Source organism: Lichenostomus cassidix, chromosome 3, assembly GCF_008360975.1.
Source record: "Lichenostomus cassidix isolate B80296 chromosome 3, HeHo_3.0, whole genome shotgun sequence".
NCBI lineage: Eukaryota > Metazoa > Chordata > Aves > Passeriformes > Meliphagidae > Lichenostomus > Lichenostomus cassidix.
Genome location: NC_139483.1, coordinates 73,143,611 through 73,163,134, shown reverse-complemented (window position 1 = coordinate 73,163,134; position 19,524 = coordinate 73,143,611). Strand labels below are relative to the sequence as shown.

Genomic DNA, 19,524 nt, shown 5'->3' with positions numbered 1-19,524 from the left:
TTCTTAAGTGTTTCTAAAATGTTTTATTTCCAAAAGAAAAAATCATATGCCTATTACAAATAGATCGGTCTTTGCAAAGGAACAGTATTTCCCAAGGAAGGGTGTGACAGTTGTGGATATAGGATCAGTAGTATTACAGGCCCATTTTCATTTGTTTACTACTTGCCTAAGTTTAAAAATTTGATGCAATAGTCTTCATGCTGGTATCTGCCTCAGCTAGTTTGTTATTGTCATTACAGCTAAAATGGCCCAGTCATTTAGTAGAAAGAAACTAAAAAGAAGGCAGGGGGAAAGAAAAACACTGCAATTTTTAGTTTAAATAATTTGTAGCTCTTGTGCTTTAACATGGGACTAACTGCTGCATCAGGAGTATGACTTGGTTGACTGGTTGCAAAAGTCTCTGCCTAAAGTTTCTACACTTGATTCTTCCTTCCCCATTCCCTTCCTTCAAGATTTATAATCTTTTGAAAAACTGGTGTTTGTGTGCTCAGTGTATGATGTATAGTCAGCAGGGACTTCTTGAAACTTAATTTCTAATACTCTATCAACACTAAGCATGCTCTATACTTTCATAGTTTGTAATTGTAAGAGATGGCAGCTGAATATATTTCTTCCCTTTGAATTTCCTACATCTAACAAGAGCTTGTGCATCCACCCCAGACATGCAGTTCTCTCATCAGTTAGTGCCTGGGCCATTCTTACTGAACTAGTTCTGACTCAGAATAAATTTCTTCCTTAGAGCAGTTCTGAGCAAGAATAGCAATGAGGCATCAGCACTGTGATTTGCAATGCAATTCTTTTCAGCTGGGCTGTTGCGAGCCCTGGCCTGGCTGCCTGGTGCTTGGATTGGCTTGAGGTTGAAAACAGCACATCTGCTCAGCCTTAAAAGATTGAAAAGAAACTGAATGGAATCTGGGGGATGAAGTTGAAAGTAATAGTGAAAAAGACTCTTTTTGGAAGGTAGCTTTAGGCTGAGAAGCTGAAACTGAGAGAAGTATAAGAGTTTCATTTGCCTGTGTATCCGCTGTCTTTGTCAAATCTCCTTTCTGCTTTGCATACATAGTTCCACATTTCCTATGTAGCCACTCCAGTTCTTAATCCAAAGACCTCTCCCAGTTTCCAGTCTCATTCGTAGTCATGTCCAGTCTCACCTTTTGCTGACATCTTAGCAAATTTTCCTCCCTACTCTCCATGGGAGGAGAAGCTTTCTGGTCTAGTACACGTACTAAAAAAAAAAATGTTCATCTCATTTTTCCTTGTGGCCTCTTTTTTCCAGTTTTTGCACAGCTACTCTTAAGCTTCTCCACATCCTTTGCCTCTTTGTCAGAATTCTCTTTCCAGACTCCTTTTCCTGTCCATCCACTACTTTTTTCCATGACCAGACACTCTTGAACTCTTTGCTCCCTGACAGTTAAGTGAATTCCAGTGCTTACTCTCTGACTGCAATCTGTGCAATTGAGATTAAATATGTAGATATCAAATACAGTCTCAGTTACAGCTGTATTTCAGCTTTGTTGGCCTGTCATTTGACATGTAACCTTCTGCCTTCTGTGTTGCTCATTTCTGCTCTGAAGTCTGAATTACTGCATTTTCATGCCACTCAATGTCTGAGTCTTCATAATCTTAATTATTTTATTTCTACAATCTTCTAGAGAAATGAGGGAGGAAAGAAAGTGGTTTTATCCATATAAAATAATTCAGGATATAAAAATTGAAAAAAACCCCTTAGAACCTAATTTTTCAGAGTACTTAAGATTAAATGCTGTATATTAACTTCTGTATGTTGAAAGCAGAACTCCTCTGAATTACATTTGCAGCTATGTTATCAGCATTTTTGCAAAAGATATTTAAGGAATAAGTTGGAACAGGATATGTGTGGGCACAATTAATGATGCCTCAAAAAGGCTTGGTTTAAGTGCCTTATCAGTGTTACTAAGGCATGCAGCAGGAGAACACAATCCAAGTTTTTCAGGGAAGCTATCACTTGTTTTGATCATGGTACCTTCTTTTCAATTGTGCAGTTGTTTATTACACAATTTCCAGGTGCTGCAGCAAATGAAATAAAAATTCTACCTACAATCATGGTTTTCTATCAGAGCAGATTCATCCTGAGTATCGATTGAACTTGGAGTTTCCTGGGAAAGAATAGTGGATGTTCATGAAGTACCTTAGTGCTGTTAGTCAAAGGTACAGGGAGGCAGAATTACTTCTGGATTGGTGGATACAAGTCTATTTTGAATGTATGATGTGCAATCCCAATAGCATTGTATTAATTTATCAAGGTAACCATGGTAGCTGAAGTTGAAATTTTCATCTTTGATAAATAACTACTTCTCTGTTCTTAACATAAACTTTGGAAAAGTATTAAATGTTAAGATGACTTAAAAAATAAGTATGGTGTTACACAGTGCAGATGGATGTAGTTTGGATGTAATTGTTATAAAAAATCAGCTGCTATAGTTTGCTGATAAGCAGGGCTTAGGCAATAAACATTAATTATCCGAGGTTCTTTGACTGACTAGGGCACCAAGCAGCATGCTTTGACAAAAAGTGTGTTTACTGGCTACCAAACTCTTATAAATGGAAATGTGTTTAACTGAAATTTGAGACTCTGTAAACCTGAGCTACTTCTTTCAACATACAAGGTAGGATTTAATAATCAAAATAGAAGTGTGTAGTGCTATTTGAAATACCCTACCACATTTAACTTAGCCTCCAGCTGTCATTCCAGAAGGACTCAGATTTCCTCTAGTCTCATGTCTGCTAGCCCCAGGTCTCAGATACCCTAGGTGTCTGAAACATCTATGTTTGAGCCACTGAGTCAAAGTTCTGTATTTCAGATGTACATTTTTATCTAAGTTGTACAGATCTTGGTCTGGGAATCAGAGCTTAGAGATGTCCTGAATTAGGGAGATAGTTTTCTTAGAGATTTTTAATTTTCATAGCCCATGATAAATTTTTTCCCCCATGAATATTTTGATAATTTTTGAGTGAAATTTAGTATTTGAGTCTATGGATATATTTGAAGGATTATCTGCTTTTGTTTGTTTTGAATCTTCTCTTAGCTATTTTCCCGTATTTTTTCCTACTGCTTCTATTGGAAAAGATAGTAAAAAATGCTTTTCTGTTCACATTCTTAATGCCAGTTTTAATATATGGTCTTTGGTATGTCCCTGTCTCTTTTCTGGGCTAAGGAATCCTAGTCATTCTTCGTACAGAAATTGTGTCAACTTTGATCCATTCTTTGTCCTTTTCTGTATCTTATCCAATTAAATTTTATTCTTTTTGTGGTAAGAAGGCCCATCAGATTTATACACTATATTTAGATTGGAGCTGTGCTATTTATGTATTCTGTGGCATTAATAATAATCATAATAATTTTTCTCTCTGCTTTTTTTTTAAACTATTATTAGGCATATTCCTGATATTTCCAGAGGGTGATCTGTTATAAATCCAAAAGTCATTCTATTGGAGCATATGTACTTCAGAATCTATCACTGTGTATGTAAAGCCAGAATTATAATCCATTTGGTCTATGAATTTAAATCCATCTATATTGAATTTTATCTGCCTCTTAATTACCCTAGTCAGACAATATCATTATATTTAAAACAACCAATACCTTTACTGTCAAAAGTGAGCAAACTCTATAATCTTCCAGCCTTCTTTCACATAATTTATGAATTTTTTGAACAGCACAGATTGCAATACAGGTCCCAGGAAGATTCTACAAGTTTTACAGTGAAAACCAACAAAGTATTCCTATACAGCTCTCCAATGGACCCACAGCTGGCCAAAGCTCAGCCATCCAGACAAGTGTCACAGTCTGCCACTGACCAAACACTGGGCACCCACAAAAGCTGCTCACTTACCCTCCCCTGCAAGAGCTGGACAGAGGAGAAAAAATTTAATGAGAGGTTCATGAGTTGAGATAAGGACTGAGAGAAAAGCACTCCAATGGCAAAACATGTTCAGTTTAGAGATATTAAGTAAATTTGTTACTAGCAAAATCAATACAGGATAATGAGAAGTAAAATAAGCCCTTAAAAACACCTTTTCCCCCCCAACCCCTTCCTCCTTCCCACCAACAATGCAGGAAGACAGGGAGTGAGAGTTATGATTTATCACCTGTGGTTTCTCTTGCTGCTCAGGGAGAGGAGTCCTTCCCTTGCTGCACCATGGTGCCCCTCCCATAGGAGACAGTTCTCTGTGAACTTGTCTGATGTGGCTTCATCTCACCAGCAACAGTCCTCCCAAAACTGCTGCAAAGTGAGTGCATCCCATGGACAGCAGTACCTCTCAAACTGCTGTCGTGTGGGTCACTTGTCTGTGGTGTGCAGTCCTCCAAGGCCAGGCTGCTCCATTTTGGGAGCAAGACCTCTCTCTCCATGGGTCTCCCACTGGATCACAGCCTCCTCCAGGCATCTACCTTCTCCGGCATGGGCACCTCCCCATGTGGATCTCCCATGGACCATGCAAGTGGATCTCCCATGGACCCCATGGGATGCAGGGGCACAGCTGCTCCACCATGGTCTCACCACGGCCTGCAGAGAAATCTCAGCTCCAGCACCTGGAATGCCACCTTTCCCTCCTTCTTCTGAAAGAAGCAGACACCTCCTTCCTTGGTGATGTTTTTCTGCTCTTACAAATTCTCATTCCTACTCAGGCTGGAGTTAAAACTGGGCCCCAAACTTTGTTTTGGTTTCTTCTTAAATATGTTATCACAGAGGCATTGCCACCATCTCTAATTGGCAGCCTTGGCCAGCAGCATGTCCATCCTCAGAGCCATCAGGGGTTGGCTCTGCTGGACATGGTGGAAACTTCCAGCAGCTTCTCACAGAAGCCCTCTGTGGGCCCCCACTACCAAGAATCAGGCTATGCAAAGCCAACATAACTTGGCAACTCCCCAAAAACGTTAACATATTTAAGAAAGGCAGGAAATACCGGACAGAGAGAGGAGGAGTGAGCAGTGAGAAAAACAGTAGAGGCAACATCAAGGAGGCGGAGGAGGTGTTGCTCCAGGTGCTGGAGCATGTATACATATATATATATACATTTATACATATATATACATATATATACATATATATACATATATGTACATATATGTATATAAATATTTTGTCTGATCAAATCTGTATCACTACAGATGATTGAACATAGCAGTATTTCAAACATGGCTGCTGGTGGTCCATCAACAAATTGCCCCTGGTTGTCATGTAGTAGAATCCTCTTTAATTTAAGTATTCTTGATAACGCAGCAAATGATACTGTAAGCATTAGATAAATGCCCAGTAGATCTCCTTTTTTGTTGTTGTTCTTCTTCTCCCCCTATTTTAACATGTGAGAGTCTCTGAAAATGAAAAATACTTCAAAGTGAGTGTAAATATTTTATTATTTATCTAACAAAAGCATAGTTGCTAAATTTCTCACAGTAACTTTGCAATATGTACAAAAGTATTTGTGTGCACCAATCAGAAACCACAGAGGGAACAGGAAAAAAAAAATCATTCTGAAAGACTCTCCTCATTACATTGTAATGTCTTTAAAGTGTGTCACATGTTAGATCTAAACTGCTTGACAGGTAGCCATTTTAAAGACTTTTATGAATATAATCAATGTAATTCTCAATAGTTATATTTTAATAACCAATATTCTGACTTCATGTTCTTGTCAGGATAATTTATATGTATATACACCATATGTTCTGTGAAATTTTTCTTTGCCCAGGTAAGCATTTAATCTTCCTTTCTCCCTAAAGAAATTATCCACATCCCTGAAATCAGAGGATCCTCCACTTATTTTTCCCGTCTGTCAGACCTTCCAGCCTTAAGACCTCAAGTCATAATGATCATCTTTTCAGCAGAGGGCAGCATATGGCATTCTCAGAGTCCGTCAATTCCACTGTTTAATTGGCTGTAGAAATCACTGTTGAGCTAAAGCTGATTCTGAAGCCCTTCCAGCTCTTCTTGACTCTTAGGCAAGATTCAGATTTTGATATCGTTTGTGATTGTATAGAATATTTCTGAGGAGAATGATCTGTGGTAATGAATTCTTTGAACAATATGAAAGTTGGTTTTCCTTTTTCTTTATTGTTACAAGAAAGTAATACTCCTCTGGTTGAAATTTTCTTAGTAGTGATAGTAAAGGTTGCATTGTTCCAATAAATTGAATAGCTGCCAGAGAGCTGCATATCAGATAATTTTCATCATTGGTAATCTTAAACCCTTGTCTTCATAACAATGTTAAATCTGTTATGGGGAGAAAGGCTTGGCAAACCATTTGATATTGGGAATCAGACAGTCTAACACTCTGAGCCACTAATTCTGTTTTACAATAATTTCAAAAAAAAGAAACATTTTGTTTTTTAACAAAACTTTTCCCCTTCCATTCTGTGCAGAAAGAAGAATGAATTTACATCAGGTTTTATCATTCACATATTGATTTTTTAATTATATCACATTTTACTCTTTTTTCTTTCCTTTTTTAAGTGACAACAAATGCTTTTTGATTTGCATATGTTAAAAGTTCTCAAAATGACAGTTGATTCTTTTTGCATGCTGCAAAGGCTTATCGATAGATTAAAAAGTTGAACACAGTTTTTGCAATATCACACAATCTGTTTTCTGTAAGCTTCAAAATCATAGAATATTTTGGATTGTAAAGGACCTTTGAAGATCATCTTGTCCAACCTATCTGCAATGAGCAGTACATCTTCAACTACAATACGTTGCTTGCAGCCACAACCAACCTGTCCTTCAGGATTTCCATGGATGGGACAGGAACACAGAACTCTATGGAATGACTGATTCTTGTGACCTTGATGGAGGAAAAAAATAAGAGAAATAAATGTTTTAACAAGTGCTCCAGGTTTTTTGTTTGGTAGCTCTGGGAGAATATATTGTTGTATGAATCATCCTGAATTTCTGTTTTGCTGTTTCTTGACATATCTGTTGTTTTTCACAGAAGGGAAGAAAATTTGTAGGTGGACTACCTTTTGGTAAAATTTCATGCCAGCAAGCATCTTGGCAGTGACAATGAATGCCCAAAACTCCAATGCAGAAATTGTTTGTTGCTCCATGTACCATAATACCATGAGCATTAACACGAAAGAGGTGCTTCTGAATCACCTTAAGGGGGAAAAAAAAAAAAGTAGTAATTTTTAGCTCTTAACTGGTTAATAGGTGGTGCTGAGCTGATTGAGTCTTTTTATAGAGGAGACCAATAATCTGTTGACTTTGCAGAAAGGGAAACATATTCTAAACATAGGTTGACATTTAAGCATGGTTGACATTAAAGACAAAACCTTGAAAGAGGCTTGGATTAGTTCACACTGTTCGGAGGGCCAGATAGAGGTTTGTTGGTCCAGTAGCAAAAGGGATTTATTCCATGTGCTGAAGGTGTTCATCACTGGCTGGGTATTAAAACTGCTGGACTTCATGAAATATGCTTTTGGGATATGATTGTTAATTGTCTTGTTAACTGTCTTGTGAAGTTTCATTCTAGCCCCTCAGAAACTTTTGAAGCATTTTGAAGCATTGACTCAGACACTTAAGCATTTTCCCATGGTTACTGTAACGTGTTTGTACGCTGTCACTATGCCTCCTGTTTATTCTGTTTCATTTTTCGTATTTATTTAAAAGCCTTCAAATATATTTTCTGTATATGAAATGTGTAATATTAATTTGTCCGGCTCCACCTTTTTCAATTTTGTTTCTTGTTCTCATTTCTTGAAGAAATCCGGAGAATCTGTTCTTTCTCCATTTTGATATCCTTGGATATCTGTATCTTTTCTATAAGATTTTTCCAACCTTATTACTGACTAGCAATAAAGCACACAGAAAAGAGTGTGACAGCCTATGTAATTTATAACACTTAATTTATCTATTATATCATCCATTGAGTGATAGCATAATTTGGGCAATTTTAAGAGTGGTGTAACCACCCAGTGAGTGGTTAAACCTCTACAGTGTAGCTTGTCTGACATTCAGTTTGGCAGCTGGAATTTACTCTCTAAAAAAACCCCAAAAGATCCCTTGGAGAACTTCAGCTTGGAATGCTTCCTGAGCACAAACACTGCTTGTGGTATTTCAATAAAGAAATCTTGGAGCCTTCAACCTATTGTTTCAAAATGTTTGAAATGGTTATGGCTCTGCATACACTGGGAAAATGTTCTTTTGAACCAAGAGTTTTGAGCCATTCCTCATTTTTTCTGACCCTGAGGTTAATATATATTCTGAAAGTCCTTTAGAGCAAGCTGAGGAGGTTATTGAAGTTATGCTGGAGAAAATACTGTCTCAAGACTTTTTCTGAGTTTTCTCCCTATTTTGTCAGAGCAGAGGACAAGTTCTCAATATCAGGTATAAGCTTTCCATTTTCTATACTGGTCCTATCACTATCATAGTTAAATAGATTTCAGTTATAATTTCAGACTTGCTTAAGGCTATTTCACACTATTTAACTGTTTAAAATTACTTAAGTGGGGGCTTTGTATCACTTTTGTTTGTGGGAGTGCCCACTCTTGGCAATTAAGTAGAACCTTGAAGTAGGATAGCTATACAAACCTTGAATTTTGAATTCCAGCTTGTGAAATTCTATCTCACATTTGCTTTAATCCAGAAATGCCACTTCATCTTCGACCTCTTGGCCCTGCTGCTCAAGGGAAACATACAAAATACCTTCAAAAGATAATTCTGGAACTAAAATTCATAACTCTGCTGGGCACTAAAAACCATGGACTCAACAGAGACATTGTTTTTATGGCACATTATATTTTTTGCCACCCTAGGATAACCCTTCCATGCTGCACAGACAATAAATTACTTGTGTCTCTTTTGCTCTCTCTCTCTCTCTCTCTGTCCCACAGGAGCAAACAAATGTATTGTATTTCCCTTTGTAATATTTCTCTGCCTCTTATTTATGAGCTATCTTATCTTTTAGTTAATTCAATTGGTTTGATTAAATTAAAATCAGAGCAGTTGTTCTCAATTTTTATTTGGTTTGAAAGATTGCTATTTCTTCTTCAGGCTGGAGGAAAGTTCTGAATACCTGAAAGCTTGTAATTTTTCCCTTAAATATTTAATTTAGTCCACTAGAAGATAGTAACACTTGTTATAAACTGTACATATTTGTACTCTTGGAACACAGGGCTAGAGTAGTACCACTTAATACACATTAACGTGATGATTATGTACAACTAATTTCTCCTATTTGTTTCCAGGAGTTCAGTCTTATAATAAACAGTTTAACCTGTTGAAACTCCTCGGTAGCTATGTTTTGTTTTTTAATCTTTTCTATTTATTTTTCTTCTGTTATTGTGCATGTGGTTTGTAAAATATTTTAAGACTGATCTGGCTGAGGAGTTATGTGTGTTTGTCCTGCTTTTTTTTTTTCTGAGAAAAATGGAAACAACTAAAGGAACAAAATGCACTCAATCACGAATGTCTCTGTTTCCAAGATTAAACACTGTGTACAGAATTTGCTAATTTCGGAAGTTTCTTGGTGCCCAGCGGTGTCCTCTGAAATGATGGTAAACTTCAAGCTGTAGCATCAGTAACTGAACTCTATTCAGTGTCTAATACAGTCAATAGGGCTTTGATAAATCTGGAAAATGCTGAAATGCTGACAATTTCTAAGATAGTCCTTTAAATAGTGGTTGCCAGTACCAATACATTTTAAAAACAAAAAAATATAACTCAGAAAAAAATGCAATAAAATGATGTGTGCATTATTACATACTCTTCACATCAGAGATTCTTCAGTGAAAAATCCCCGAAATAAATAGCATATGCTGTCTCTGCAGGTCTCAGGCATCACAGGAGATTCTTCTGAATACACCCTCATGGTTTAGTGCTTATTCTTAGATGGGAAAAACAATGCCATAAATTCGAATCTTGTGTCTGTCTCTGGCTTTATAAAACTTCAGTAAAATTAATAAAAGAAAACAAAGAAGATGCAGTGTTTGGACTCATGGCATTATGACATACCATCTGAGTAGACAACACAAATAGCCTGCAGCATAGATCAACTTTATCTGTGGTCTTGTCATGTTTCGTAAACTGGAGCAAAACTGGGCTTGGTCAGCATAAGATACAATGCCTGCAAGAAAACTGTTCATAATTCAAAAAGTGGTGCAAGTTGTTCAGCTGTTTTGCAGTGTTTTTTCAAGTTCTGTGGAATGTCATATTACAATTAAAGGGGATAATTTTTTTCTCAGTGGAGGATGGTATAAGAAGAAACCCAAATATTTTCATTACACCTCCTCCTTAGTGTTTTTCCTCTTTTTTTTTTAACATTTTTGTAAATGCTTCTGATGGTAATCACTGGTTTTTGCTATTAAATATGGCTGAACTATATTTAGCTTCAATCACCTTAAGAAATTTAGGTTTACATCTGGTTATTTTTCTTTGTGTGAAAACACCAGTACTGTCTTTTTTTGGTGTGTATGGGCCTACCTAGAAAAATTACAAATCAGAGACATAAGTTTATGTTGTGTAATAATTTCAGGAAGCTACTAATTTGTTGTAGGGCTTATTATTTCATATTTAAAATTAAATCTCTGTTGCAACAAACACAGAACACTCTTGAGACTAGTAATTTTTGAACATGATGCTCATCTGCTACTGATCCTGTAGAAAAGATTCAGTGTTATTTCAAAATGCTTTGTAGTGATAAGCACTTAATGACAGAAATGCTACTGCCATAGCATTGGTCCTAGTTGGTCTACTGAGTAAAGACCTGTCACAAATCCAGTATTAATCCTCTATCTACCCTTTTGATTAATGCAGAAAATGTGCATAATTTTTATTATATGATAGTATCACTATTTGGGTTTTAAAATTATTTTTATAATCAGAGTTTGTTAATAGAACAAAAATTGGGTGTTTAAATGATATTTTCTGTTTAATTTATATTTTTATTTGCTCTTAAATATATCATCTGTTAAAAGTAAACCTATTCTGTTCTTTCATATATGCAGTTAGAAAATTCTAAGGTTTTCAGTAATTTTTTGAAATTTCAGTTGCACTATAGTATTTGTCACACCTAAAGGAAAAACTTGAAACCATCATTTTCCTCCCTGAAGTAGAATTTAATAAAATTATGAATATTCTTTCTTAATAGGTTAGTGAAATTAAATTGTTTTCCAGTGTATATAGTTATATCTTTGCTGTTGAAACCAAAGCATTTTCTTAAAATCCACTGTTGTAGAAACAGAGGATTAAGGCAGGTTGAAGCACTGACCTGTAAAGGATCTCTCACCCTGTACAACATTAATAATGGATGTCACTATTTACTGGCCCTCAAGAGCCCACTTCAGAATATATCATATTTACTGTGAAACTAGAATAAAGGCAGATGTTGAAAAAAATATGTTGTATACAATCAGCCATAGGTGAGTTTATTATTAGAAATCCTCAGTGAATCCTGACTGCTTCCAGGACTTTTGCTGTACTTCTTCTTAGCCTTTAAAAATACCTCTTACCCTCTATTTGCAGTTTAGACAAGTAGTCTCAATTTGGCATTTTTTAATGTTGGATTTAATGAAATTTTATTAATGGGATGTGTTCTATGCATGATTAACTCAGGCTGGGAGTTGTCATAACAGGGTGATTTGAGTGGAAATGCAATCCTTTGGCAATTTGCTAATTTCCTCATGGAATGGGGTCGGCATCCTTACATGCAAAGAAGATTATGTTGCTCTTTGATGAAACATACACTGTTCAAAGAGCAGAACTTTAAGTATCCCTGTGGCCCAGAAGGTGGAATTAAGACACTTGGTTCCTTTGTGTTTTCCAATTTCAGTGGAATGGTGAGATTGGGAACTAAGGATTTGGTTCCAGGCTGTAGAGAACAGCTAGTCAGACGGTTATGGATTCTCCTGGTTTGTTCCTTATAGCCTGGTTGAGTTTTACTTATCATTTGTTCTTTCTCCTCCTTTCTCTTCCCCCAGGTCTTTTCGCAAGAATAATCTTGATTGCACATTTCCTTCATTTGTTCAGTTCTTCCCTTCTCTGATCTGTCCCTTCCTAAATCATCTAATGTTGGACTTTTCCAGACTCACTATCCTTCCTGACTCTTCTAGTTCTGTTTAATCAATTGTGCTTCGAGTCACTTGAACCAACCAACTTTATATCAGGTGAGGTCCCACCGAGTCCAGCTATGCAAATAATTTCTTTATTTCAGTGTCTCACTCTGTTCATGGCACAGTAGTTATTCTGTACCTTCTTTTGCTTTCACACAATAGTTCCACTTCCCTGGTGCTTAGTTCTCAGTCCTAGCCATGCTAAACTGTCAATCCAAGGCCTCTAACATAAATCAGGAGTTGTACTCATGCCCAATCTTAGACCCTTGCTCATCATTCTTCCATTCTACTACCACACAGATTCTTGCCTCTCCAGTTTACTGTCTCTTAGTACTGCCTTTGGAGAGTATAGGCAAGACAGTCTATTTGTTCTTCCAAAATACGGATTGCAATATAGCAAAACAAGTGCATGAAGGGAAATACAGGATAAGTCTTGAGATGGGATTACTTTGTGCAGGTGGAATCATTCATGATTTCCATTTTCAGCTGTTACGTGTCTCTCCTGCCCTTGTTGTGACTACAGATTTCAAAGCTTTATTACTTTGGCCAAGTTTGGCTAAATTTTCATATCATGCTGAAATTAAATTCTAGTTCACGTTATCTGAGCATAGCTTAGTTGGTAAGAGCATGGTGCTAATAATACTAAGGTTGTGGGTTTGATCCATTTAACTCATTCGAGAGTTGGACTTGATGATCCTTGTAGGTCCCTTCCCACTCAAAATATGCTGTGATTCTGTGATTGTGATTGAGACCCAAAAATTTCCACAAAAGAAACAGAATTTTTGTAAAGGTAAAATAATATATTTTCCTCACCCACTTTCTTTTTGGGAGCAAATGAGGGTGAAACAAAACATGTTATAGTTTGCTCCAGTGTCATTTGAAGGTGTCTAATTACTACTTGTACCTATGATATATTCTTTGAATTGTTGAGTTTGTCTTTCAAGTTGAGTGGATTTACCAACTCCACTTTCTAGGATGGATTTATATTTTTTTGGAAAGAGAAAATCTAATGAATTGGTATTTTTATGGAAATTTTCAGCTTGAAAAAATGACTAAGTTCCACAGATCTCTACTTTAGTACTAGCAAAATAGTTCAATTTGAAAAACAGTAAAGTGAATATCAAGGAATATAGTATCAGAGGAGAGAAGTATCTCCGAAACACTTTTACCAATACCTCAGTGGTGTCAGTCCCTTCCTGAAAAATATGGGTTTCTACCATTACATCTCTCTGCAGGAGAATGAACCTGTATTTTTCTAAAAGAGTACTCTTGTGATCTAGGTTGTTCTAGGTAGATTGATTTTGATCTTTTGCTCTGGAAATGTTTTATACTGCATGAATTATGCAGGATCTATATACATAGTCAATTTGTTGGGGTTCTGTTCTTAATTCTCTCTACAGCCCCAATTCCTCTATATCCTCCTCAACCTTTGGCTTACTCTAAATATAGGTGAACTACATTGCCCTAACCTTGCTGTGGAGATCAAAATGGCTTTAGACTGCATTAGAATTGGTAGGCAAAGACTTTTTTTGAAATCCATTCTGAATCATGTTTAAAGTAGATTGAACAGTAGTGTCCGTTTAGTTTTGTTTTGTTCTGATTCAATCACTGTATAAGTAAATAGACCATACAAAGTAGACTGGTATTAGCTGAAGAAACACCAAGCCCAAAAAACCTTTAGTCTCATGCATTGTCCTGGATAACACTTGATGAAATTTTCATCTTATAGGTGGGAGCTGAAACTTAATCTTTTGCAATCTTCATGACTTCCTTTCCATTGATTACTGGAGTTCATTTCATAGAGCTGTAACCTGACTACTTAGCTAGACAACAAAACTAAATTGCAGTTCCCACCATCTCAATCCTTAGTTCCAAAAAACATCATGTGGAAAATTGCTTGTATCCATACTACATAATTAAGATTTGAGGAGGGACTTTAGAAATTTAGATTGCTTATGTCTGGCTATAAAATTGCCTTGTAAGGCTTTGTCTAGGCTTCAGATAGTAATCAGCATCCAGAAACACTTGAATGTAATTATTAGGGATTCCATTTGATAGGCTTTACTGGACATTTCAGAAGTATCTAGCTGGTAGGATCTCATTCAAGATCTGATTTTTAGATCTAACTGTGCAGATACCTTAAGTATATTTTTTCAGTATGGCAGTGTTTATTAAAGATCATAGGTTTATATTATTGTGGACTGCAAGAGATGAGATTAGCTGATTTTTTCTGTTGCCCCTTAACTTGCGCCTAATGCTTAAAAGAGCTACTATTGGGTGTGGAGTAGAATTCAGTCACTGGCTTCTTTATCTTAATTCTTGGACTTTCAAGAAGGATGCAGCTGAAAGATGTGGCTTAGGAAAGACAGAAGTATATATATATATATATATATTCAAAGTTAATTTATATCTAACTGCTGTTTTAAAAGACTGAATTATGAGTGCTGCAAACACTACAAGCATATAAAGGAACATGGTTATCCATAACATGCAAAACTACATTGTCCCATACATTTCAAAATTAATTTTTAAATTCTATTGCTGTACAGCTCTTAACAGGTACTTAAACTAGGGGAAATGTAGGTGGAAAAGTAAATTGGATCTCTACCACTGTTTATACTAAATATCTACTTAAAAGATACCGTTTTTGTTGTTTCATCACAGATGCAACACCAGCATATTACTCAGGATGATTTTGTTATTTGCTACTGTTGTATTTTTAAAGCCAGAACCTAATGCCTAAGAGTTAGCATGTACAGAATAAACTTTCAACCAGGTAATAATGTTGCCTAATTAAGATACTTGTAGTTTTTCTCATATTCATAATCTTGTTTTTGTCATCTTTGGTCATTCATTTTTCTAGGCAATTTACGATTATATCATAAGATCCTATTTTAAACTGATATTTCATAGACTATACTACAAAAGGACTTATACCAGCTATTCAGATAGTTAGATTAGTTATTGTTACTAAAATTGCTATACATTCAAGTGGCCATCTTCCATTTTGATGTTTTTCTCTGAAATTTTTCAGAGAATGCCATTTGACCTTCAGATCTAGTGAGCAGCTTGAGATTGGCAAATCACTGGATAAAACTAGTGAAACTTGTACAATAAGACAGGAGTGGAAAAAGAAAGTAATCATGTAACTAAAGCTGCAAAGTAGTGAGTATATGGTTTTATTTTTGAATTTGTACAAATAAAATCATTTAGCACAACATCATTTTGCTTTTAGATACTGTCAAACAGCATAAGGCTCTTAGGTTCCAAAAATAATGTTTTGTTTTGCTTTCATCTTTCTAGTTTAATATTACAACTAAATGAAAAATTGTAGGACTTTATTTTTTAGCCAAAGAATGGGAAAATAAAATACAGGCACCTCTGGGTAAATCCTCACAGTGAATAACAACAACAAAAGAAGGTGCTTACACTTTTATCCCTTGTGGATTTCTTTTTATTATTTCAGAGCAATGAACATATGGCTGTTACTATCAGCACTGGTGTATTTGCAGCGATGCCTATCAACATCCACCAGAGAGCAGGGCAGCTCCAAAACCCACATCTTTTATGCTGTGGAAATTGATGGAGACAGCAACACAGCCAGCTTCTTGGCCAAACAACATGGAATGCAGTTCATTTCAAAGGTCAGCGCATATTTAAACTTGCTTCATTACTCCCACCTTTATGCTTGAGATTTTCATTTTTTTAAAATCAGTTTACCTAGAGGTTCCTTTAGAGACGGAAAAATGAAAGTGCTGAATCCTATTTTCATTTGGGGATATCAAGCTTTTTATCAAATTATAGAGGTGGCGTTTCAGAATATTTCATATCTGATCAGAAGGAAAATCCAAAAATAATTTTCTCTTTATTCAGGAGTCTTTCAGGCACTGGGACTGTTTTATTTATTACTTAATATTGTGCTCCAGTCAATCATTTTGAATTCAGACAGGAAAATGGAATTTTTATTTTTAAAAGGAAAAAATCCAGAGGAAAAATGCTATTGGAATAAAGCAGATTTTATTATTTTTAAAAATAAAAATATGTTTTCTATTTCTCTGCTGTTTTATTTTCTTTTAATCACAGTGTATTAATATGAATAAATATATTAAACAAAGGATCTTACATAAGATCACATATTAGTTAATTACAGATATTTTTTTCAGAGCATTTCTACAGCATTTATCATTGAGCTTGAGAAATTATGTCTTGTAACACAATAAAGGAAAAATGTTTTTCTTCCTTTGGACTGGCATCTCAATGCACATATTTTCTGTATGTGTACTGTGTATATGTGTATAAACATGAAGTGTGTATTTATATTACATCTGGCTTTATTTTAACTTTCTGTTGAAAGAAGGTTGTTCCTGGGGTGTGTGTTAGTACCTTCGGACACAGCTCACATAGAAGAAACACATCAATATCTTTCATTTACAGTTTCTGGTCTGTAAACTGGACATGTATACCAGTGATATAGTGTTAAATTTTCCTGTTGCTTCTAGTCTAGAAACATATTGCATCAGTTGAAGTAGATCACAAATAAATTGTTAAAACTTTTAATATGTTAATCTGTAGCAGCCTCCATTCATTGACCTGAAAGTTCTTTGCCAATTTTAATGAATTAAGCCTTGAAGTGCTCCTTTTGCTTTTATCTCTACTTCTCAGATGTGAAAAGCGGAGGTAGAGAAAGTAAAACAATTTGTTCAAGATCCACACAGGAAGTCTGTGGCCCAGTGAGAAATGGAAAAAAACATTTCTAAATTTTCATTTTTTGTGCTCTAGCTGTAAGAAATTATCCTAAGAGAGAAAATGTAATGAGCTTATGAAGGAGATGCAGTGCATTATATGCGCTTCAACAGCCACTATGATCTACCCTAGGCATTGAAATCACTTAAGGGCTCCCAGGAAAACTGCACCCAGTTTTTGGTTAGGATGATGATGACACAACCTTCCCGATGTGTTCCCCTTCACGTGTAAACATTAAAATTGCCACAGACTGTTGTATGGAGGATGTTAATAAAAAAACCCAACAAACAACACTGAGGTATTAGACAGTATTTCTTTTAAGGGTGTCTTCAATAACAGGGTTGCAAAAAGGGGTTTCTTCAGGGTTGGAGTAGCACAGAGGTACCTGGTATGAAGGGAACAGATGACAGTATCTTTTGCTATATAATCAGGGCACTGTTTATAGCTAGGTTAATGGGAAGATATTTGGTAGTATAACAGAGGCAGTGACACTGTATTCTTTGTTCTAAAGTATTTATCTAGGAAAGCACCTTTTTTTTATTGCAGTGATTATGAATAAGAAAAAGCAAAAGATGGAGATGGAAATGCAGGAGACATAGGAAGGGTTTTCCTCTTGTGAATTTCCATATTACAACCTGTTGTGTAAGCAGCAGATACCTTTCTAAGCATTCTCATTTCAAATGTGGGAAAAAAAGCTTCTGTGGTATTTAAAGCTTATGGTCTTTAAGCCATGAGGAGCACTGGTAAAGTATTAAAGATTCAAATATGATTAAGCTTAGTATTTTTTTCAAACTTTTTGTTGGATGCTAATAAGCTTACAACATGTGCTATGTGATAACACAAGATGATGCTAAAATATTATTTGGAAAAATAAACCTGTAAAGCATGATAAAACTTGCTGTGACTAAAATTCCTAGGTAGTCAGGAGTATTAATATTGCAGTTAGGAGTTATGCTCCTATTTTAGGTTCCTATATGACAAAGCATTTGAAACACATGTTTAAGTTCAATCCTTTTTCGGAAAAAAAACCCCTAATCATGTGCCGAAGTTAAATGGGATCTAGACATATCCTTAAGTGCTTTACTGGATAAGGCTGGACTACTGAATAGGGCTCTTGGTGAAAAAAACAGTTTTGTACGAGAAAAGTGACATCAAAGACTGAAAATGCTATCTTTTAAATATGCTACTGTCACCACAGGAAACAGACTCCTGCAGAAATGGTAATTATGTGTAACTGTGACATCCTTGCTTCAACATGTTAGCTGCAATTTAGAGTTGCAGTTTAAAGGCCTAACTTCCCTTTGGCATCAGAGTTCACTTTTACTATGATACAGTGGACAAAGGCAGTGAGTTAAGTGTGTTGCTTTGGAATGTTTTCTCTCATTAAATGGTGTTACTTATTCATATGTGGATGCTTGGCAACAAAGTAGGAAAATTGCAAGTGTGAAAAAGGCTACCAATTAGGTATCACACTGGAATGCACTCTTGAATGACATTTAGTGTATGAAATCCAAAATGGTGAACTACTGACATTGGTTGCAATAGTATTTAATTTCACGTTCTGTACCAGCTCTAGTTTACCAGTGGAAACAGTGTAGATGAAGAGGTTTTTTTAAAACTGACTGTTATGATTTCTCTTAAACTCAAAACCTGTGACTTAAAGTTTCTGTAAATCAAAACACTCATTTCATACTGTGAAGATACCCCCACCATGGAGAAGTTTCACCAGTTCTAATAAAATCAAAATATTTTGCAAAAAAATGCTTACTTGGGTTCTGAGTTTTGCATTTCTAGGTGATAGCAATGCACCTATTAAAGATTAGAGAAGACAGCAGATATTAAACATAGTTATATATCAGAGGTATACATTAGAATCAAGTGTATGTTAGGATTCTTTCACACTGTTGAAATTTCAGTCAGCCCAATTTTTTTGTTTTTATCACTACTGTAATGCACTGTAATGACTTGCACACAAGTCTTGTCTTTGCTGCAAAAAGAACATTTTATGGTACTGCTGGATGGCAGAAATAGGGGATATGGTGCCAGCTACTTCCGTTTCATTCTTGTTTCCTTCCCCACTATTTAAGACAGATGTTGTACAGAAGAAACATTTTATAGCATTTCTTTAGACTCAGAGGGGAGGAAGTGGCAAAAGAGTAAAACTTGAAAAGGTTGTACCTACACACCTACTGTGGCTCATCAAGAACAGTATCTTTTTTTGGCTGTATAGGGCCTCACCCTTACCTCAGTGAAGACAACAGAAAACCTCACATTGACTTTCAAGGTATAGAAGAAGAAATGTAAATATATCTGAGTAGCAAATATCACCAGTACTTAAACTGTGAGAGATTCATATGAAAACAAAGTGAAAAAAATGCAAATTTTATCTCCATTTTCTAGCCCTCCAAAGTGGTATTTTTGGTATTCTATTTTACTCCTCTGCAGACACAAAAACATGAAGAAACACTGGGGAAGCTATGCCTAAAATCAGTATATGGTCTGTTTATTTGAAGAAGCAAGGATCTTAGACAAATAGTTTCAATTGGTACCTCTCTTAGCTGAGATTTTAAAGTGAGCACCAAGTTTCTTACAAAAGTCAGATAAAAGAAATGTCATGTTTTTCTATGAGGGGAGTTTTTTTTAAAAAATTTGTATTAGTAAAAGTTTCGTATAATGGTGAATTTGAATCTCAGTGAAAA

General features: G+C 35.7%; 1 protein-coding gene across 10 annotated transcripts in view; it reads left to right on the top strand.

Annotated features, from left to right (window-relative positions):
• The window catches only part of LOC146439993 (uncharacterized), a 197,050-nt gene that overhangs the window by 23,624 nt on the left and 153,902 nt on the right, over positions 1-19,524 (top strand). For 7 of the 10 annotated variants that reach the window (XR_014850996.1, XR_014850995.1, XR_014851001.1 and 4 more), the window contains one exon: positions 15,549-15,726. The exons of the other annotated variants lie outside the window; for them this stretch is intronic. Coding sequence is in view for 2 of the 7 variants with exons in the window: in XM_085056296.1 (XP_084912422.1) it covers positions 15,549-15,726 (178 nt within the window). In the remaining 5 variants the exon portion in view is untranslated. The remainder of the gene's footprint in view (positions 1-15,548; positions 15,727-19,524) is intronic. 10 annotated transcript variants of the gene reach the window in all.